Below are 24,258 nucleotides of genomic sequence, written 5' to 3'. Positions count from 1 at the left end.
CTCTGTCTGTCAAATAAATAAATTAAATCTTTGAAAAAAATACTGATTTAGGGTATAATACTTTCTTATCACCACACGGTGATGTATGGAAAGCCTTATAAATATCAAGGACTGCACAGAAGGATTCTTAGAGATGTTTAGGGATTGTACCAAATCTAATCATTATGTTGAAGATCTCCCAACAAGCTATGACCTAGATCCTAAAGACGATCATGCTAATTCTTTCTTTCAGGCCACAGTTGGGTAAATTATGGCTTTTGTTTATTCAACCACCAGTTATTGCACAATTATTTGGTGCCAAGGACGGGAGATTCAGTGGCTAGCAAGCTCTCACACAGCTTCCAGGCAAAGGCACAAAAGAGGGAATTGAACAAGGATAATGAGGTCCACACAGAAGTCCTATTACCCACAACTGGGGACTCAGGGGAGGTACCCCACACATTGATAAAAACAAAGCCAGAAAGATGAAGACCTGAGCATAGGAGGGTCTAATACAAAGATGCAGGAGTGAGCAGGAAGGCATGGACCCCGGAGTGTTGGGACATGACTACGTTCACAGTAGTGAAGTTACATCACACAGGGCCTTGTAAATTATGTTTGAAACTCTATGGTTTATCCAAAAGCCAATGGGAAGCCACTAAACAGGTGTCAGCAGGCAAGTAGCACAATCAGATCTGTGTGTAAGAACGTTCACTCCGGCTGTCACACGGGGGATCGGAGGGGGCAGGTGCAAAGGCAAGAGGCACAGCGGGCAGAGGGAAGAGCGAGTCTCATGTCTGCGAAGGTGGGGAAATAGTAAGAAGGTAAAACCGACAGAACTTGGTGAGTTAAGACCTTTGGTTCTATGTGAAGCTTTTGCTCTGAAAATTCTGCTGTTTCCTTCAGAGGAAAGAAAAGACTACTATCAGATAACAAACAGCTCAGCTTAATGGAGAGAGTGCCGAATCCTAACCACTAGACCACCAGGGAAGCTCAGCTTAATGGAAAAAAAAAATGTTCTTCTACCACACACATAATAAAATTTCAAATGCTTAGAATTTAGTTTCTTGAGCAGCTTTACTAGTACCATTTACCATAGCAACCTCAATAACTAGCAGGCAAGAATAAAAAAAAGTGTCTTTAAAGTATTGCCCTCCCCCTGCACAGGGCAAACTCCTCATCATAAGCAGCAAGCAGGGAGCTCAGCACACAGAGCCCAATCAATGTTAGGTTAGTGGAAATGAAGTGTAATTCAGGATGTGATTAGGTCAAATGTGTCGAGCCTCCTGAAACTACCCAGCATAAAAATAGGTCTCCTGTGCTACATTTTATTTGGAGAACAAATGACAGCAGAAAATTGAACTAATTTTCTGAATGGAAATATAAAATAGGGTAACCACTGAAAAGCAGCTAGAAGAAATGCTTAAGAGAGATGTTTAGCTATACCACCTAGACACTGATGGCTATGAGATCAAAATAACAGGTAAATAGGCACACTAGGAAAGTTGAGCTGATTGAGTTAGGTGGGGAAGATGGCTCAGGAAATGAAAAAGACCCATAAAAAGCCTGAGTTTCCACCAGTAAGAACAGAATCCACTTGCATCCAGGTCCAAGGAAAACAGGTTACATATTACAGCAGTACTGGCTCTGGGTTGGAAATTATATGGGTGGTATGTTAGTCCTTCAGTTATCACATCTACAGTCTCTTCCAATAGCTAGGGTTTTACTTGCCTTAAGATGTGGAGATCTGAACTTATTTCAAATAATATTTCCATTTCCAGGCCCTACATGGTATAATGGTTTATACATGATAGAGTCAGGAGAGGTAAACATTGAACATTAAATGAATGTTTGAATGAATGAATGAATGAATTCATTCATTAAAGTGTTTAGGTGTTCTCTTATTATCTTAGTTTTCATTTCTTCTTAAACACATATGATGAACTCCTTCCAGTTGGAACACTACATTCTTTCAGTAGGATAAGCAAACAGAATAAAAATTAAACCCTCCGTTACTTTTCTCAACCATTCTAATTCTCCCTTTCCATTTCTTTGCTTCATATAATATATACACATGTACTTATAACCATATTCATTTTTTTTAATTTTATAAATTTTCAGGAATGTAAACTTCCTAACTGACAAATCTGTGTTCCTAACTGACAAATCTGTGATGCTCACCTTCTTTTGCCCTTGACCACAGGACCCTCCTTTAACACCCGGTGCCATGCCTTCATGTCTAACCCTGGCCAAGGCTCCCACTGCAGCTGCATTTATGCTCTTTGTTGTTCTTCTTTATTTTCCTCACGATTATTCACATCTCCGTGATCAAACAACACCTACCCATTTGTGTCCAAGGGATCACATTTTCCTTTTCTGCAATTTTTAGATGGCAAATTTCCCAGGGTACATAACGGACTATAATTTGTGTTTTCATTTTTAGTTTTCTGCAGTCCTGTCTCCCAAAGTTTCTACCATTTTCATCACTAACAAGCTTTTCCTCCTCATTTAAAATTAACATCAGAATCAAAGGGCTCTCATTGTTTTCTCTATTTCTGGGATATAAAATTGTTAACGAAGCAGAGAATTAATCAGCTTCCCTGCTCTTCAGTAAGCTGTCCCTTCCAGGAACCATCCAGTTCAATTTCTTCACCACTATTCCTGCAACCCGACTTGATGTCCATTTCCTAATTTGCATCAGAAAACCATGGCCATGTCCCCTATTTGGCAGAAAGTCCCTACTGTATTCATTCAACACCCCACTTCTGATTCTGCTTTTGGCTCTACTCTGAAAACTTTATCCTATGCATCCATCATGAGGTCATTACATTTGCCAAAAGATGCACATCATACAGTCCCACACTACCTCACACCCCCTCTTATTAGAAATATGTTATCTACATCAATTTTTTATTTTTCCTGACACCACAGGAGTCCTTGTCAAATAAAGGTAATAGACTTCCTCAGTCAACTTACCTAAATAGGCAAAATTATAGCTGTAAAATTATATTTTTTAAAAACCTACCATGTCAGTGTAATAATAGGCAGAATGTTTCCCATAAACGTTGCATGAGAGTTTGCACTAATACCTCAGTTGACCTCAAACATGGAGATACACTATGTACCACATGTTAAAATCACAGTTATATTTCCGACCTTAAAAGCAAATAGCTAGCAGTCTTAAATACTTGGTGATCATAAGAAACCCTGAAACCTCACCAAAGGATCATTTAATTCCAATGTGGCTAAGGAAATGAAGGGCAATAAATAGCTACCCAAACTTAAGATCAACTTGTTCATTTTTTTCTTACTCATTCCTCAAAGTGACAATGAATATTTAAGTTCACGGTGTCTCAAAGGGTACTTACAAGAGCATTGCCATCAGTCGCCATGTATGCTGTCAAATTGTTGGAAACAAAAGCTAGAAGAGAAAAAAAGTTTTTAAGTTAAATGTGGAATTAAAGCATTCATAAAAGCATATATCTCTTTGACAGGGGGAAAAGCATTTCTATTTTGATTGATGAATTTTACAATAAAAGTGATTCATTAAATGGCCTTTTAACACCGAATTCGATAAGCCAATATCTAAAACTGAGTTCATAATATAAGCCAGAATTCATCTGAACATTGGCTAGTATCCTTTAAGTCTACAACAAGACATGTACATAATCTCCATACTTAATAATGTGTTCTATATAAACAAATATCTTTGAAAAACAAAACTATTTTCCTCTTTGTGTTGAACAACACAGTGTAAGATGTGGAAATATTTAATCCATTATGATTTTTTCTGATTCTAATAACTGAGCAATTTCAAAAATGTAACTAATCCCCATGCCTCAGAAGTCCCAACTTTAGTATGAAGATGAGCCCCTTTTGATGTGTTGCACTTTGTAGTGGATTACCTGAAAGACAAGATGTTCTGTGGTTTTAAGAAAAGCAGATGAAAGTAAAAACTCATATTTTCAGAATCTAACAAGCAAAGAAACTTGTTAAACATCCACCAGCCACTGAAACTCTTCCCAATGCAGAGAAACTTTCAATCTCTTTCAGTGACACGAGACATAGATCCATGATCTGGGTGAATTTATTCCTTATACCAATGCTTCCCAAATCTCAAAGAATGGCTTCCTCATTTTAATGTCAAAAACATCATATCTACATTATATAGGTATGAATAAAACACTTATTTATAAAATACCGAAGAGAAAAGCCACAATAAAAAATGATTGATAAATTAATTGCTTATTTTTGTTTATTTAAAAGAATAGACTAGGGACGCCTGGGTTGTTCAGTTGGTTATGTCTGCCTTCAGCTCGGGTCATGATCGCAAAGTCCCAGGATCCAGTCTCATATTGGGCTTCCTGCTCAGGGAGAAGTCTGCTTCTCCCTCTGCCCTTCACCCCACTCTCACTCACTCTCACTCTCTTTCTCAAATAAATAAATAAATATTAACTAATTAATTAATTAATAGACTAAAGTCTAAGTAAAAATCAAATCACAAGCTGGTGAAAATATCTGCAATATATACCTAATATGTAAGAATCAATTTTAAAATGGGCTGAAGACAAGAATAGATGCTTTTCCAAAGAAGACATACAGATGGCATGAAAAGTTGTTCAACATCACGGATCATCAGACAAATGCAAATCAAAACTACAATGAGACTTCACTTCACACCTGTCATAATGGCTAAAATCAACAACACAAGAAACAAAAGGCGTTGGCAAGGATGTGGAGAAAGGAAAACCCTGCACTTCTGGTAGAAATGCAAACTGCCACTCTGGAAAACAGTACAGAATTTCCTCAAAAAATTAAAAATAGAACTACCCTATTTACCCAGAGAATACAAAAATACTAATTCAAAGGTACACATGCACCCCAATGTTATACAGCATTATCTACAAGAGCCAAATTATGGAAACAACCCAAATTCCCATGAATGGATAAAGAAGCCGCAGTGTACGCAACAGAATATTACTCAACCATCAAAGAGAATGACATCTTGCCGCTCGCAACAACATGGATGGAACTAGAGTGTATTACCATAAGCAAAATAACTCAGAAAATGACAAATACCATATGATTTCACTCATATGTGGAATTTAAGCAATAAAACAAACAAGCAAAGGAGGGGAAAAAAAACAGACATGGAGATATAGCAAGCAACAGATTCTTAACTATAGAAACCAAACTGGTGGTCACCAGAGGAGAGGTGAGCGTGGAGATAGGTGAAATAGGTGATGGGGATTATGGAGGGCACTTGTGATGAGCACTAAGTGGTGTATAGAAGTGCTGAATCACTATCTTGTACACCTGAAACCAATATAACACTGTACGTTAACTACCTGGAGCTAAAATAAAACCTTTAAAAAAATCATAATAGAAAGAGTTCTTAGACTCCAATAAGAAAATAAGGCAAACTAATAGAAAAACAAGTGAAAATTTTCAAAAAATAAAAATACAAATGACTAATGTGTAACCTCATTAGCAATAAAATAAGTGCAAAATAAAACAACATGATTCCATTTTTAATCTTCAAGATGAACACACACACAAAAGATACATGATAGAATCCACATTTAGTGGAAGTGTGCTGAAAAGAATGTGTTGTTGTTGGAACGTCAAATTCTTACAGCCTAGCTGGAGGGTGGTTTTTCAAGATGATGATGATGACAATCATTGATCACCAATGCTCACTGAGTCTTTACTATCTACTATCAACTATACTACACACTACCATACCAAACATGCAGAGTTTTATAATATATCTTTAATGAAAAAGTAAGTAAAAACATGTGCAGGCAGCAAAGGAAACAGTCAACAAAACAAAGAGGCAACCCACGGAATGGGAGAAGATATTTGCAAATGACAGTACAGACAAAAGGTTGATATCGAGGATCTATAAAGAACTCCTCAAACTCAACACACATGAAATAGACAATCATATCAAAAAATGGGCAGAAGAAATGAACAGACACTTCTCCAATTAAGACATAAAAATAACTAAGAGACACATGAAAAAATGTTCATCATCACTAGCCATCAGGGAGATTCAAATTAAAACCACATTGAGATACCACCTTACACCAGTTAGAATGGCCAAAATTAGCAAGATAGGAAACAACAAGTGTTGGAGGGGATGTGGAGAAAGGGGAACCCTCTTACACTGTTGGTGGGAATGCAAATTGGTGCAGCCACTTTGGAGAACAGTGTGGAGATTCCTCAAGAAATTAAAAATAAAGCTTCCCTATGACCCTGCAATTGCACTACTGGGTATTTACCCCAAAGATACAGATGTAGTGAAAAGAAGGGCCATCTGTACCCCAATGTTTATAGCGGCAATGGCCATGGTCACCAAACTATGGAAAGAACCAAGACGCCCATCAATGGACAAATGGATAAGGAAGATGTGGTCCATATACACTATGGAGTATTATGCCTCCATCAGAAAGGATGAATACCCAACTTTTGTAGCAACATGGACGAGACTGGAAGAGATTATGCTGAGTGAAATAAGTCAAGCAGAGAGAGTCAATTATTCATATGATTTCATTTATTTGTGGAGCATAACAAATAGCATGGAGGAGAAGGGAGTTGAGGGAAATTGGAAGGGGAGGTGAACCATGGGAGACTATGGACTCTGAAAAACAATCTGAGGGTTTTGAAGGGGCAGGGGGTGGGAGGTTGGGGGAACCAGGTGGTGGATATTGAGAGGGCACGGATTGCATGGAACGCTGGGTGTGGTGCAAAACAATGAATACTGTTACACTGAAAAAAAAAAAAAAAAACATGTGCAGGGTGATCCTGTTCACTTTTTATCGTGAAAATATAGGTTTATAGATGTAGTGAAAAGAAGGGCCATCTGTACCAATGTTCATAGCAGTCGCTAAATGTGGAAAGAGCCAAGATGCCCTTCAACAGATGAATGGATAAAGAAGATATGGTCCATATATACAATGGAGTATTATGCCTCCATCAGAAAGGATGAATAACCAACTTTTGTATGAACATGGACAGGACTGGAAGAGATTGTGCTGAGTGAAATAAGTCAAGCAGAGAAAATCAATTATCATATGGTTTCACTTACTTGTGGAGCATAAGAAACAACACAAAGGACATTAGGAGATGGAGAGGAGAAGTGAGTTGGGGGAAATCAGAGGGGGAGACAAACCATGAGAGACTGTGGACCCTGAGAAACAAACTGAGTGTTTTGGAGGAGAGGGGAGTGGGGGGGTTGGGTAAGACTGGTGGTGGTTATTAAGGAGGGCACATATTACATGAAACATTGGGTGTGGTACATAAAAATGATTTTTGGAACACTGAAAAAAAATTAAATTAAATTAAAAATATATATAGGTTTATATACATACATCCCATACATCAGTGCATTGGGGGAAAATGTCTAAAGGTATTTACAGCAAAATGTGTAATCATCTATGAGAATTGGAATAACCAATAATGTATTGTTTGTTCCCATATGTATGTATTTCATACAATAAGTATTTATTTTTAAAATAAAAAAAGTAAAAATTTTAAAAATAAAATAAATATTTTAAAATAAAAATAGCATTCTAATAAAATGCTATAAATATTTTATTGACTTGTTATAGCAATATATTTTTAATGTCTATTGATTGAACAAATATATAATAAGAAAAAGATGGTTTGAATTCAACAGCACCTTCAGGTAAAGAAGCTTGTAAACATTTAAAAGTTACGAGCAAAGCTCTGGATTGGTCTGAACTGGATTTAAATCTCAGGTTAGCAATTTATTATGTAATCTTGGGCAAGTAACAAATATTTTGGGACTTCAGGGCTCTCATCTGTGAAATGGACACAGTAACAGTATTTCTATCTTAGGTTCAGAGAAGAATAAAGTTATAAAATGTCTTTATTGTCATAAAACATTTATTTCTTTAGCACTAACTTATTAAAGTAAATGTCAGCTACATATACCCTTTAAATATGATATAAAGCATTGCTGTGTAGTTTTCCCGACTCAAATGGCTAATCAGCCCCTTCCCTAGAACAATAGAATAGCTACATCTATATTATTTATTAAGCCATTACTATATCCTCTGCCAATTAATGATTTTCATGTATTGTGCCATATGATTATTAGAACTACCTAAAAATAATCTCCTATTATTACTCCCACGTCTTAAGTGAGACAACATAGGCAACATAGAGGAAGAAGTGAGTAAATGGATATTTCTAAATTCAAGCCCAGACTTGACAGTCTGTTCTCTTAACAGCACCGTACTTCCCTCACTCCCCCAAAGTCTCCCACAGGCCATCGTTTCTAATGGCCATGGTATTCTATGTACCATGATGCTGTAGACAGGTCTCCCTGTTGGGACAATGAGAATGTCAGAGGTAGAGGCCAAGACCCAGTCTTCTCTATGCCCCAGGATCTATCTGAGTAAACCATACAGCTTAGGCAAGAGTTACCAAAATGATTTTTCTTAATTAATAGATCAGCCCATCAGAAAATTATTATTTCAGTGGAATTCTGAATCCCTTTGCTCAGCCAGATTTCTAACAGTAAAATAAGTAGAAATGACAGAAGATGATGGAAGACAAAAAAAAAAAAAAAAATCATCTCTAATTTTCCAGTAAGCATTGGGGTTTGTTGACAACACACTACTCTAGTCATGCATATCAAGCCTTCTTTTGGTCGCATGGGATATTTCCCTTGTACATATTGTATCCCTTAACCCCTAACGATCTCTTAGGTGTATTCACTTGTCTATACTCATTGCAACCACTGTTGTCAAAGGCACCTCCCTCTTGGACCACTAAAGAAACATCCCAGCTGATGTCCTGGTTTGCTTTCTTGACCAGAGCAATGTTTATCAATGCCCATTAATCTATTCATCTTTTTCTTAAATCTCTACAGTTGTCAGTGAGTCTTGGGATAAAAAGACTAATATCATTAAAATCTATTAAGGAAGGTTCTGCCTGGCCTCTGCCTCCTCTCTAGCCCCACCTTGGATTATTTCTATGTCTCTTTCTTCCCTGACTCATGAGGTTTCTTTTTAATTTAATTTAATTTAATTTAATTTAATTTAATTTAATTTAATTTAATTTAATGTTTCTACATGGATCTTTGTTCATGCTCTTAAATAGCCTGCACCCAAGATGGTTTATCAGCACCATCTAATTCAGCCCTTCAACCAAATGTCATCTAGTCAAGAAAGCTTTCCACAGTTCTTATGAGAGATCAATCCCCTTTGGCAAGCTCTCACAGCATGTTGTCTTTTATTCATAGAAGTTCTCATAATTGTACTGAATTATTAATGTTACAGTTAGTTCTTTCATCCTGACTCCCCAGTATAGTAAAAGTTACCTGGAGGCAGAATGTCTTGTCTTGCTCACTCATTTACCACTGTATCCCCAGTCTTTGTTTACCAGGTAGTTCAACAGATACTTGTTGAGAAAATGAATTAAAAATACAAGCTAGTAAAAACACTAAACTATAGATGAGTTTCAATAAACAAAACCTATGAATTCCAAATTTTTTGTTTAGGGAGATAGTGCTGTCAGGAATATGCCTCTAAAATTCTCCTTCCCAGTCTGCAGGATATGGAAATGAGACTGTTGATGTCAGCCTTCTTGGAGCCAAAGAGCAAATGCATAGAAACGATATGCAATCAGTGGTGTGGGCAGGGAAGAATAAGGGGACGGGGATAGGTAGGCCTAGATGTGCTATTGTAGAGACTATATGTGAGTGTTTACTTAATAATTTTAGAGTTTCAGTACCTTATTTCTTGAAGTAGTGAACATAAATGAAATTGAAAATTTCACCAAAATGATTCGAAGATAATTTGGGGCAGAAAAATCATTAAAACACTTTAGCTCAACTCTTTCCTCTCCTCTTCCATGAAAAGCCCATAGTCATAATCCAAAAGAATTAAGAAGTGAAAAGGTGGTTATGGAGACTAATGTGAATATGTTTACTTATTGCTTAGATAATAAAAACCAGCTTGGCTAACCATGTTAACAGCACACATGTTATCTATATGTTGATAAGCTAAACATGTAGTTCCAAGATTTTGATAAATATATTTATAAGGTACACAGTGAAAGCAATTAATGAAAAAATAATAATGACACTGATGAAGGTGTCTTGATAATTTCGTCTTATTCCCAACCCTGAGAATATCAGTTTAAGTAAGGTGCCCATAAGTAAAAAGAGTTAAAGGAAGGAGGTTACCTGACATATCTTGATAAAGGATTTTTTATAAAGGATTTCTGTATAATTCCCAAGAATTAAAAATGTATAAGAACCTAATGACAAGGCAAAAATAACTTTCATAAATCAAGAGGTTTCTAATTCTTTGCTTTCAACAAAATTAAAGAAAAATCTATTTTGATTGTTAATTATTAAAAGCAATTGTGATAAAAAATAAAAATAAAAGCAGTTGTGATAGATCACATAGGGTATTTGGCATATACTTGGAAGGGGTTCAAAAGTGCTTCATTTCCATCTATTTATGTGAAAAACAGTTTTAAGTCTTCACATACATAGAAAGCAACAAAAGGATTAAAACTTGTTCTGAACTCTTTCATTCCGCCAATAATTATTCACCTATAAGTAGTTCCATAATTAGGGGAAAAGCCTCATCTATATCTCATTAAATTATGCATTCTCAATAAAAATATGTACCTCTTGCACTAACCATTGTCAAAATAGCATATTCATATTGTTTGTCAAATTGCATACTAATAATAACTATAATGATAACCCACTCTAAATGAAATCTTATATGGCTTAAAGAATTGTGTCACACAAAAAAATTAAATCAATTCAGTTTAAGTATGTATTTTTTGCTGAAATAAAATAAACTCATCAATGAAAGTTTTTGAAGCAAATATATATATCTATATATATAATATATATAAAATAATTGAATAAAAACCCATGGAGTAGTAGAATGAAAATATGAGTTCCACAGGGGAAGAAAACAGAGTAATGTAAAATTAAAATTTCAAAGATGACTTTTTAAAATATATATATATGTGACATACCCAATCTTTGTGCTATTTCTATCACATAGGTTATATTTAAAAAGAAATATAATGTTTTTACTATCAAGATTTATCATATGTCAGAAATGGCATCTTTTACAATTATTTAAACAAACATACAATAAAAACTCTAGGTGACAATGTAAGGTTTTGGGGGGTACATAGGGCTTCCAAATTACTTTCTGGGTAGACAACCAAAATAACATGTTTCAAAAATACTACCCACGCAGGGATTAGGGTCAAACATTTCACTCTGCCACTTGTTAAATGTGGAAACTTATTAAAATCGCTTAATTTGCCTGCATAATAGACACCACATATGTTAAACAGAAATAATAACCAGCTCGGGGATTTTGTGAGAATTAAATGAAATACCGTATGAGAAGCCTGCAAGACCTGATGCGTGTTCACCAAGTGGTAGCAATTATCTTGAATGGGAGCAATTACCTGGAAATGGCTTTGTTATAGAAAACTATTCTTCCTGATGGAATTAGCACACAACTATAGGATGTGAGCAAGTGTGATAACAGGTTTCATCAAATAAAATAGCTTTTACTCTTCAAGGTTGATTAAACTCCCTAACTTACTCTCCTAGAGACATTTCCGGTGCCTTGTTTCAGAGTTTAAGGATTTAAAGGAATAATTTTCTCAGTCCCATTTGAGACGGTTATCTTCTTTAAAAAAACAACTCCTTAACACACCACCTCATGAGACTCAGCCAAAACAATGAGGCTGCAAATACTGCTTTTAAGTTTGTGAAATGAAAACAAATGTATTCCTGATAAGCTCAGCAACTAAAAAGCGGAAATGCCATCTCATTACCAAATGGATAATAAAGCTAATTTCAAAAAAGATGGTAAGTCTCATTATATGTTCTGGTTGTTAGGGACTGAATGTTTGTGTTCCCCACCCCCTCCCAAAATTCAGAGGTTGAAATTTAACCCCCCTGTGATATGTTTGGAAGTGGGGCCTTTGGAAGCCGATCAGGTCATGATGGTGGAGTCCTCATAAATGAGATTAAGGCCCTTAAAAAGACCAGAGAGGTAGCTAGCTCCCTTTTTATCATGTAAAGAGACAAGAGAAATGGTGAATCTGCAACCCAGAAGAGATCTCTTATGAGAACCCAACCATGATGGTCCCAGGATACTGAACCCCCAGCCTTCAGAATTATGACAAATAAATTTGTGTCATTGACAAGGCACCCAGTTATGGTATTTTGGTATAGAAGCCCAAGCTGACTAGGAGGTCAGGGAAGAATCATTCTACTTTGTTTAAGGCACAAACAATATACAAGTTTATTCTAGCAATTTATTTTAGAAGCTGTTTAGCAAATTAGTTAAGTTAGAAATATTGACTCTGGTCTTCTATCATTTTAAAACCAGAAAATAAACCAACACATCAACATGCAACCAATACTCTATTGATAAAGAAGGCAATTGCTAGTATAATTGGTACTTTTTTTTAAAGAGCAAAGAAATTCACTAAAGGCAGTTATTGGTACTACTTTTCCAAAAGCAACTGCCTTGATTATTCCCCTCTGGACCTTATAATCTTTGGGATGATGCAACAAAATAAGCACCATGTCTAGTTTTAAAAGTTTTTGAAAAGAAGACAATTTAGATGAGCTCTGGGCATTATATGGAAGTGCTGAATCACTATATAGTACACCTGAAACTAATATTACATTGTATGTTAACTTCCAGGAATTTAAATAAAAACTTTTTTTAAAAAAAAGACAATTTTTTGTGCGATTTAAAGATAGTTTTTAAGGTGGACTAAACTATGGCCTAGATTTATTCTTTTTCTTTTGAACAGAGCAAGACAGCTCTGAACTAAAATTTTTAAAACCCACATATTAATTCATAACATGCTTATCCTTTAAAATTACAACACTGGCATTTGACAAGACATTCGCAGAACAGCAAACAAATTTATAGAAAGTCCATGAACAGAGACAAACAATGTGCATTATTCTTAATCCTGGAACTAGAGCTAAAGAGGAAATAGAAAATGCTGGTCACTCTAGAGGCAGAAGGCTCAGATATCAAAAAGCACATGATACGTGTGGTAACAAACTTAACTAGAAATGAGAACCATAAGCAAGCATCTTCTGTTACATGGTAGTCCATCAAAGCAATGCCATGGGAAGCAAGAGAGAAAATCCATCTTTGCTAATGTATAAAAGAAATGACAGGAAATAATCCATTAGTTTAGCCAATTAGGAGGAGATCTCTTGTTAAGGCAGAGGAAGAGAGAAGGAAGCAAAACACAAGATAACCCCTCTGTGAGCACATACACAGTGATGTATGGGAGGAATGTCTAGAATTGTTACTTGGTTCAAGAAATTCATGAGAGGAAAATGGCTTAATCAAATTATCTTGTGGTTTCTTTTCTTTTTTAAGATTTACTTATTTATTCCAGTGGGGGAGGGGTAGAAGGAGAGGGAGAGAAACTCAAGCACTTCCCATGCTCACTACAGAGCCCAACCTGGGGCTCCATGCTGGACTCAATATCAGGACCCTGAGATCATGACCCTGAGACCACAAACTGAGCTGAGACCAAGAGTCACATGCTTAACCTACTGCACCACCCAGATGCCCCCATCTTTTCTTTTAAATTTAAGCTCTATTGTGATCCTGATTCCAATCTATTTCCTGCATGTTTTAAACATCTTATTCTTTATTTCTCTATCATCTATTTTCTCTTTCTTATTGTTAACTTTTCCACTCATTTTGCTACATTTCTGCTCTCGCTCCACTTTGAGGATGAACTGACAGATGGTTTTCAGAGCCACGGCTTTTTTTAAACAGAAACTATGATGATTAAAATTACTTTATTTTCAACACCACTAAAATACTGCGATACATCATCTAAAGAGACTGGCAGACCTTTCTCTCACTTGTCCTTCTTGCATCCCCACAGGATGCAACTCAGTCCTGACAATCAAGGCTTAGACAGAAAAATCTACAAATCTAAGCAAGGAAAGCTTCTTTTTCAGCCAATCATGTCAATCTCTGCTCCCAAGGGACCATTTTTCCATGGTAACAAGCAGGTGGCAAACTGTAAGACATCCTGAGAAATCTGTCTCTTTTACCTCCTGGAAGAACCTGTAACAAATACAAGTGGCTGTTGACCATGCCCCTTGGGGAGGCATGAAACTCCTTTGTGTCCCTGGACTGCAGGGCTCTCTGGCTCTTCTCTGAGCTTCCAGAGCCCAAAACTTCAAAGATTATGGTCTGCACCCCAACATGCCCTTAGGGCTCAGACAAGTGACAGAGCCTTGCTGATCTCCCAGTGGGGCCATGGCAGATCATCCTGGGCCCATGGCTCCCAAATGAGGCACTTTCCCTTCCCCAGCTCATAGAGTTGACTGGATGCCAGAAGAGACTCAAGTCTGTGGGGCTGATTGTGTTCCCATGAACACAATCAGAAACCCTGTAAGTGATTCTTCCCAGAAGCCTTCCAGAATTAGGCTAGCATGCTGACTTTGGCTATCCAAATTATTCTATAGGCAGGGATCCCCCAAAACAGATTTGCATACCCTCCTAAACACACACAAACATACACACTAGCAGCAGCCTTGTACAACACTGCAGATAAATCTTGCATGATACCTGCCTCCTCTCCTAGGCCAGTGACAGATCCCAGAAACTTCAAGAATCCAGTCGTTCTAAGATTCAATCTAGCTGTGTGTTTTGGTCCAATCTAAGAGATTAGTGATTGAAACCCAAGGAACCTCCTCAAAGGTTTATACTAGCACGAAGATGCTACATGAAGTAGGGGAAGGGTCACGAGCCTATCATAAGGCCACAGGAAACACTGGGAGCCCCTAAAAAAACTATTAATTATTGGGTTCACTACAGTCTGACTCAGGAGCACACCCCAATTCTCTACAATGGCAGCTCCTAAGTAATGACACCTGATGCTTTCAGTCCAGGTTGTGGGAGTTAGAGCAGATGCAGTGCTGTAAGTTGGACCAGATAAAAATGGCAAGGGATGGCCCTTACTTTTCTGCAATTTGCACCCTTAAATTTCTATACTCAATCATTCTTTATTCTACAAGAATAATCATCATATTTTCTCTCTATGAAAGATAATAAATTTTTCTGCTTATAAAATCTGGACTATATGGGCACTGCTCTGGGCCAACCAATCACTCTAATTCAACTTTCCCAATTGACCTTCTACTGAACCTTTTTCACCAAAGTTAATAAAATATACCCTACGTAGGCAGTGGTCTCTGCCATAGGACCATTGCTGGCTGGAAGAAAGCCAGAAAAAGAAAACATAATGCACAGCTATTTGCACCCATTGTTGTGGACTTGAGCCAAAATTCCTTTTTTGTCTGGCTAGCTCTTTCACTGGGAAATATCACTTTAACGGGCCTTATTATTTTGCAAAGGTAGTGTCCCAAGCCTTGTCAGACAGGAGAGGTAGACACCATTAAGAGCTAAACTGCTGTGCATAATAATGGGAAGGCTTCCTTTATTAAGAATAGGGTGACTGAAATGACAGTCCTCAGATGGCGACAAAAGTTGTTTCTTATTTTGCTCCCCCTCACAAGAAGAACAAGTAACATCTATTCAAGAACAAGACACTACTGGCAGAGTCCTAGGGCACAAGGATGAGGCTGAAGCAGCCCTCTGCACCTCAAACACCACGCTGATGCCTTAGAAGGATAAGAGAAGAGGCTACATGTTGACTACACTGCCCCTCCCCCAGGACAGGGCCACACCATGAGCAGAGGTCGCTCTGAGCCTCTAGTTCCTCCAGTGGCAAAAAAGATCCCAAAGGGACAATCAACCTCCCCCAGCATTGTGAGTCTCTTTGTGGGAGCCTCTACCCTTAAAGTGCACTTTAAGGATCAGAGAGCAATCTGTAGGGCCCAGCCACCAAAAATCTGACTACGATGGAGAAGTTGGGAAGTTGCAACAACCAGCACACAGAAGTTGCAACAACCAGCACACAGATCTTGGCAGACCAAGTTCATGCCTGCAGTGCCCAAGTAGTAATCCCAGTCAGTGGCTCTGTTCACCTATAGAACCAAGTTGGGACTGCAATCTGACAGGGAACTCTGGTGATGCAGACCTGTCTGTTTGGGATCCTAAAACAAGTTTTGCCAGCTCCAGAACTGTTTTTGCTGAGTCAGAGCCCACCTGCTGTGGAGAGTGCCTTCTAGGCCCATGTGATGAAAAGGGCTGATGACAAGTCCTCAAATTTGTGCAGCCCAGTGGCACCGGAGCCAAGAGGCGGGTGAAGAGAGCTGATCTCCTCCAGAACAAAGCCAGTACCAGGTGTGGAGGCTTCCCATGCTTTGTGTGTGTAGGGGTATTCATTCTTAGCCAAGACTGCCAGTAGCTCCTGGTCCGACCCAGCCAGACAGCCTATTTGGGAAGTTGAGGATAGTCTGGAATGGTTCCTCCACTACCACCTAGGCAAGGCAGCTGACACATGGACTCACCAGCTGTGGAGAGTGTCTTCTGGCCCCATCAAACCAGAAGGGCTGGTGAAAACAACTGGAAGCTATGCAGCCCAGAGGTGCTGTAGTCGAGAGTAGGGCACACAGAGCCAGCAGTTTGCAGAGCAAAGCCGGTGACCCTGTTTGGCCAGGGAACTTGGGGTGCATGTCAGCTTGAGTTAAAATAACAAAGTGGCTATAGAGCTGCTTCCACTACACCTGGGCAGGGAATCTAATTCATAGCCCTACTTTTCACTGAAGATAGCCTTCAGCCTGTCTGACAAGAATTTAACCAGAACACACACAAAGCTCCACAGTACATTCAACAGGCCTACATACAGTGCCACTGGAAGAGAGAGCACAGCTGGTAGCTTCCTTTATCTACAGAGCAGAACTGATGAAGTCACCTGACCAGGGAATTCAGTGCATCCTCAGGCCTGAGGCAAGTCCCCAAACAACAAGCTGTATAGTCCTGGACCCTGACCTACTGTCCTCCCAGGACTGGGAAGCTAATTTATAGCCTCAGCTATTATTAAATATAGTACCCAGTCCCAACAATCTAGTCAACTTGACCAAAAAATTCAGGTAACTGTGGGATGTAGCCTACAGCCTCACTTGTGTAAGGAACCAAGCCCATACTGTTCTCAACCAGTAGCACACCCCCCATCTCCATCACCGAGTTTGAACAGTTGCCTCTCTCAAAAATAGATAATAGTTGGTCTCACCTGCCCAAAGATATTATCAGAAGACACACCTAGAAACCCAAACTAAGCTAACTGCTGAAAAACTGCCTCTGCCAAAGCAAACCTGTTAAGATTGGGAAAGGAACCCCATTACTCGAATGCACAAATACCAACATAAAGAAATAAGGAACACACACACACACACCAGATAAGTGTGGCACCACCAAAAGAGACTGATAAAGCTCTAATAACTGGCCCTAAAGAAATGAATATCACTAAATCCTACTCCTGGAACTAATGTTACACTGTATGTTAACTAACTGGAATTTAAATAAAAACTTGAAGAAAAAAAAAATAATGGATATCTATGAACTGCAAGACAAAGAATTCAGAATAATCCTCTTTGGAAAGTTTAGTGAACTATAAGAAAACAATGCATAAACAAAATGAAAAGTTTGAAGGAAATACCAACTATAAAAAAAGAAATGAAGAAAGAAATTCTCAAGTTGAAAAATATAATAACTGAACTGAAGAATTTGATAGAGTTACCAAAGCAGACACAGCAATGTGGAAGAAAGAATCAGTGACCTGCACGATAGGACATTAGAAATTATCCAGTCAGAAGAGCAAAAATAAAAAATAATGAAGAAAATCTATGGGAATTATAGGACACAACAACAACAACAACAAAAATATTTGCATTAAGGAATTCCAGAAAAAGAAGAGAAATAGAAAAAGATAGAAAGTATATTTAAAAAAAATAATGGTGAAGACCTTTCTGAACCTGGTGAAAAAAAGTAGACATCCGGATCCATGAGTTCCAAGTGATCCCAAATAGGTTGGACCCAAATAACACTACACTAAGAGCCATTATAATTAAATTGTCAAAAGACGAAGACAACAAATTTGAGAAGCAGCAAGAGAAAAGGGAGAAGTTACATACAAGGGAACCCCCATGGAATGGGATGACATATTCAAAATATTGAAAGAAACTATCAACCAAGAATTCTATACCTTGTGAACCTGTCCTTCAGAACGAAGAGGGATAAAGACTTCCCGGACAAACAAAAACTGAGGGACTTCATTACAACCAACCTGCCTTATAAGAAATGCTAAAGGGATTTCTTTGAGTAGGAGAGAAAGAAAACTAAATTAAAAGCATAAAAATAGAAAAAGGTAGCATAAATTACATCGATAACCGTACATATATAGTCATAGTTAGATTTTGCAGTATGGTAATAATGGTGCATAACTCACAACTCTGGTTTAAAATTTTAAAAAATGAATGTAGTAAAATAACCACAAATATAATAATCTATTATTAGTTACATAATCTAACATGTAAATTCTAACAGCAATAACCTAAATGTGAAGGGGATAAGAAATAAAAATGTAAAGATACAAATTCTATTGAAGTTAATTCATTACCTAACTAAAATAAAGTGTTTTAAGTTTAAGATATTTTATGTAAGCCTCAAGGGGAAAATTTGTAAAAATCATGCAAAAAGACATGATAAAGATGTCAAAGCATATGGATACCACAAGACATTAAAGCACACACAAAAGGACAGGAGAATAAGAAACAAGGAGCAATGGATCTAGCAAATAATCAGAAAACAATTAACAAAATTGCAATAATAAATCTTTACCTATAAATAATTATTTTAGATGCAAAAGGATTAAAATCTTCCATCAAAAGACATAGAATGGCTGAATATATAAAATAACAAGATCCAACACTATGCTGCATCCAAGATACTCACTTTAGCCTTAAAGACACACCTAGGCGGAGAGCAAAGATGGAAAAAGACATTTCAAGTAAATGGTAACCAGAAAAAAAAAGCAATAAAAGCTATACTTATATTAGACAAAATAGACTTTAGACTAAAAATAGGTAAAAGAGACAAAGAAGGTCATTATATAATGATTAAGGGGTCCACACATCAACATATCATAGTAATCATAAATATGTGTCTGCTCAGCATCAGAGCACCTAAACATATAAAGCAAAGCCAACAGAACTAAAAGGAGAAAAGAACAGTAACACAATAATAGTTGGGGACTTTAAACCCCACTCTGCCAGTGTATGAGTCATGCAGACAGAGAATCAATAAGGAAACAGCAGATTGGAACACCGCTAATGGATATAACAGATATATAGAGAACATTCTATTTAACAACAGCAGAATACACATTCTTCTCAAACACACATAGAATATTTTCTAGGATAGACCATATGTTAGGCCACAAAACAAGTCTTAACATATTCAAGAAGATTGAAATAATACTAAGTATCTTCTCTGACCATAATGGCATGAAATTAGAAATCAGTAGCAAGAGGAAAACTGGAAAATTCACAAACACATGAGCAACCTGAACAACCAATAGCTCAAAGAAGAAATTAAAGGGGAAATTAAGTTGCCAAAAATGGAAATATGACATATGAGAACTTAGGGGATGCAGCAAAAACAGTTCTAAGAGAGAAGTTCATAGCAATAAACACCTGTTATACAAAGCAAGAAAGATCCCAAATAAATAATCTAACTCTACATCTTAAAGAACTAGAAAAAGAAGGACAAACTGAGCAGAAATAACACCAATTGGAATAGAAATGAATGAAATAGAGAAGAGAAAAACAATGGAAAATGTTAACCAAACTTAAGAGTTGATTCTTTGAAAAGATAAAATTGACAAACCCTTAGCGAGACAAGCAAGAAAAAAAAAAGGAGAAAAGACTCAAATCAACTAATTATAAATTAAGGAGACATTTCAAATGAGACCACAGATATTCTAAGGATAGTAAAAGGCTATTATGAAGAGACTATTGGCCAATAAACCAGACAACCTAGAAAAAATGGAAAAATTTTTAAATACTGCTTACCAAGACTGAATTAGGAATAAATAGAAAATCTAAATAGAAAAATTAGTTACCAGTAAGGATATTTGAATCAGTAATAAAAAAAAAAAAAATGTCCCAACAAAGAAAAGCCCAGGAGCAGAGGGCTTCACTTGTGACTTTCACCAAATACTTCAAGAATCAACACTAATCCTTCTCAAACTCTTGCAAAAATTCGAAGAGGAAGGAATACTCTCAAAATAATTTCACAAACCTAGGATTATCCTGATACCAAGCCAGAAAAGGACACAAGTAGGAAAGAAAACTACAAACCAATATCCCTGATGAATTTAGATGCAAAAATTCTCGATAAGATACCACAAAACAAATTTAGCAACACATTAAAAGGATCTTTCACTATGATCAAGTGAGATTTATCCCTAGGATGCAAGGACAGTTCGAATCAATAGTGTCCCAATCAATGTAAAGCATCACATTAACAAAAGGATCATATAATCATCTCAATTCACACAGAAAAAGAAAACAAAATTCACCATCCATTCAAAATAAAAACTCAACAAATTATGCATAGAAGGCACATTATTCAATATAATAAAGGCCATATATGGCAAGCCCACAGCTAACATGATGCTCAAAGGTGAAAAGATGAAAGTTTTTCCTCTAAGATCAAGAATGACACAAGGGTGCTCTCTCTCACCACTTCTATTCAACATAGTATTAGAAGTTCCATCTAGAGCTATCAGTCAGAAAGAAAATAAAAAGGAAAAAAATGTATCCGAATTGGAAAAGATAGTAAAACTGTCTCTATTTGTGGACAACAAACTTTTGTATAAAGAAAATCCTAAAGACTCAACCCCCCCAAAAACTGTTAGATTTAATCAATGAATTTAGCAAAGCTGCAGGATACAAAACTGATATAAAACTGATGCAAACAAAAAAACAAAAAAAACAGAAGTGTTTCTATATACTACAACAAAGTTTCTGGAAAAGGAATAAATTAATCCCATTTACAATAAAATACTTAGGAATAAAGTTAAAAAGGTGAAGGATATCTAAACTGAAAACTACAAGACACTGAAAAAAGAAATTAAAGATACAAATAAGCAGAACGGTAGTCTGTGTGCACAGCTGGGAAGAATTAATGTTGTTAAAATGTCAGTACTACCAAAGCCATCTATAGATTGAATGCAATCTCTATCAAAATTCCAGTGGCATTTTTTTAAATTTATTTTTTATTTATTTTCAGCATAACAGTATTCATTATTTTTGCACCACACCAAGTGCTCCTTGCAATCTGTGCCCTCTCCAATACCCACCACCTGGTACCCCAACCTCCCATGCCCCCCCCTTCAAAACCCTCAGATTGTTTTCAGAGTCCATAGTCTCTCATGGTTCACCTCCCCTTCCAATTTCCCCCAACTCCCTTCTCCTCTCTAACTCCCCATGTCCTCCATGCTATTTGTTATGCTCCACAAATAAGTGAAACCATATGATAATTGACTCTCTCTGCTTGACTTATTTCACTCAGCATAATCTCTTCCAGTCCTATCCATGTTGCTACAAAAGTTGGGTATTCGTCCTTTCTGATGGAGGCATAATACTCCATAGTGTATATGGACCACATCTTCCTTATCCATTTGTCTGTTGAAGGGCATCTTGGTTCTTTCCACAGTTTGGCGACTGTGGCCATTGCTGCTATAAACGTTGGGGTACAAATGGCCCTTCTTTTCACTACATCTGTATCTTTGGGGTAAATACCCAGTAGTGCAATTGCAGGGTCATAGGGAAGTTCTATTTTTAATTTCTTGAGGAATCTCCACACTATTCTCCAAAGAGGCTGTACCAACTCACATTCCCACCAACAGTGTAAGAGGGTTCCCCTTTCTCCACATCGCCTTCAACACATGTTGTTTCCTGTCTTGCTAATTTTGACCATTCTAACTGAAGTAAGGTGGTATCTCAATGTGGTTTTAATTTGAATCTCCCTGATGGCTAGTGATGATGAACATTTTTTCATGTGTCTGATAGCCATTTGTATGTCTTCATTGGAGAAGTGTTTGTTCATATCTTCCACAACAATAAAACTGGGGGCATCATGCTACCAGTGGCATTTTTTTTACAGTAGAAAGAATACCCCTAAAATTTATATGGAAACACAAAATACCCCAACAAGCCAAAGAAATCTTCAGAAGGAACAAAGCAGGAGGTATCACACTCCCTAACTTCAAGCTGTACTATAAAGCTATACTCATCAAAACAGGAGAGTGATGACACAAAAATAGACAAACAGACCACCAGAATTGAACTGAGAGACCAGAGATAAACCCAAGCATATATGGCTAACCAATATTTGACCAGAGAGCCAAGGATACTCAGGGGAGAAAAGACAGTCTCTTCAGTAAATATTGCTCAATAATTGGATATTCAAAAGTAAAAGAATGAAACGGAGTCCATACATTAGAAGGTAGAAGAGGAACAGTAAAGAATCTTCCAAACTGAGAAGGAACCTTGAGACCAAAAAACAAAGTAAGCCACTCCATACCGTTTGCACACTTTTTTCAGGGTAGCTTACTGACTCGCAGATAGATGACCTGGGCACTACGCAGGTATTCTCCAGAAAGTGCGGACATTGATCCACAGCTTTTATAGAGTGAGGGCCATTATGGTGAGGTCAAAGTGTAGTTATCTAAAGTGGTGCCAGAGAAAAGTTCAAGACAGGCCTTCCTGCCATATGTTAACCTCCAAGGGGTCTGGAACACACAGCCCTAAGGGGATCATGGTGCAGACATGAACAAGGAGGGCCAATGACGGAGCCAGTATTGTCATCACTGCGATGCCCTATCTTTCACCCCCACAGAATTAACTTGAAATAGGTTAAAGACCTAGACGTAATACCTAAAACCATGAAACTCCTAGAAGGAAATATAAGGAACAAAGTCCTGATATGGGTCTTAGTAATGATTTCTTGGATATGACACCTAAAATACAAACAATAAAATAAAAAATAAGCAGGTGGGACCAAATCAAACTAAGAATCTTTTGCACAACAAAGAACCCATCAACAAAGTAAAAAGACAAACCTATGGAATGGGAAAAAGTACTTCCAAACTACGTATTTGATAAAGGCTTAATATCCAAAACATACAAAGAACTTCTACAACTCCAGGGCAAAAAACAAATAATCCAGTCAAAAAATGGGCAAAGGACCTCAACAGATATGTCTCCAAAGAAGATATATGAAAGGTCAATGTGTACATGAAAAGACAGATGCTCAACTGGTCATTAGGAAAATCAGCCATTAAAACTACAATGAGCTGGGGAACCTGGGTGCCTCAGTGGGTTAAAGCCTCTGCCTTCGGCTCAGGTCATGATACCAGGGTCCTGGGATTGAGCCTCGCACTGGGCTCTCTGCCTGGCAGGGAGCCTGCTTCCTCCTCTCTCTCTCTCTTCCTGCCTCTCTGCCTACTTGTGATCTCTGTCTGTCAAATAAATAAATAAAATCTTAAAGAAAAAAAACCCCACAATGAACTATCACTTCATGTCAGTTAGAATAGCCATCCATCATCCAAAAGACAAGAGATGACAAATGGTGAGGATGTCGAGAAAAGGGAACGCTTGTACACTGTTGGTAGGAATGTAAATTGGTGCAGCCACTAAGGAAAATGGTATGGAGGATCCTCAAAAAATTAAAAATAGAATTACCATGTGTTCTAGCAATTCCACTCCTGAGTATTTATATGAAGGAAATCAAAACCCTAACTTGAAAAGATATTCGCACACCTATGTTCATAGTATTATTCACAATAACCAGACACAGAAAAAACCTAAATGTCCATAAATAGATGAATGGATAAAGAAGTTTTGGTGCATATAGATATGCAATGAAGCATTATTGAGCCATTAAAAAAAAAGTAAATCCTACTATTTGGAACAACATGGATGGACCTTGAAAGTGTTACACAAAGTAAAATAAGTCAGAGTCAGAAAGACAAGATTTTATTTACATGTGAGTCTTAAAAAAAAAAAAAAAAAAAAAACAGGCAAACGTATAGAAAAAGAGCTCAGACCCATGGTTACCAGAAGCAGGGATTGGTGGAGGGGGAATTGGAGGTCAGGAGTCAAAAAGTACAAACTTCCTGTTGTAAATCAGGTACACCGTACTGACTAGCTAACACCGTTGTATGACATACCGGAAAGTAGTTAAAAGTGAATTCTAATAGTTCTCATCACAAGGAGAAATTTTTTTC

The 24,258-nt window shown here is 37.2% G+C and overlaps 1 protein-coding gene across 12 annotated transcripts in view; it reads right to left on the bottom strand.

Annotated features, from left to right (window-relative positions):
* IPCEF1 (interaction protein for cytohesin exchange factors 1) overlaps positions 1-24,258 on the bottom strand; it is a 189,420-nt gene that overhangs the window by 89,231 nt on the left and 75,931 nt on the right. For all 12 annotated transcript variants that reach the window (XM_082731399.1, XM_082731400.1, XM_082731404.1 and 9 more), the window contains one exon: positions 3,348-3,400. In XM_082731399.1, the coding sequence (XP_082587525.1) occupies positions 3,348-3,371 (24 nt within the window). In that variant the 5' untranslated portion in view covers positions 3,372-3,400. The remainder of the gene's footprint in view (positions 1-3,347; positions 3,401-24,258) is intronic.

The sequence above is a fragment of the Mustela nivalis genome (genome assembly GCF_964662115.1).
Source record: "Mustela nivalis genome assembly, chromosome: 5".
NCBI lineage: Eukaryota > Metazoa > Chordata > Mammalia > Carnivora > Mustelidae > Mustela > Mustela nivalis.
This window is presented reverse-complemented; position numbering and strand designations above follow the sequence as displayed.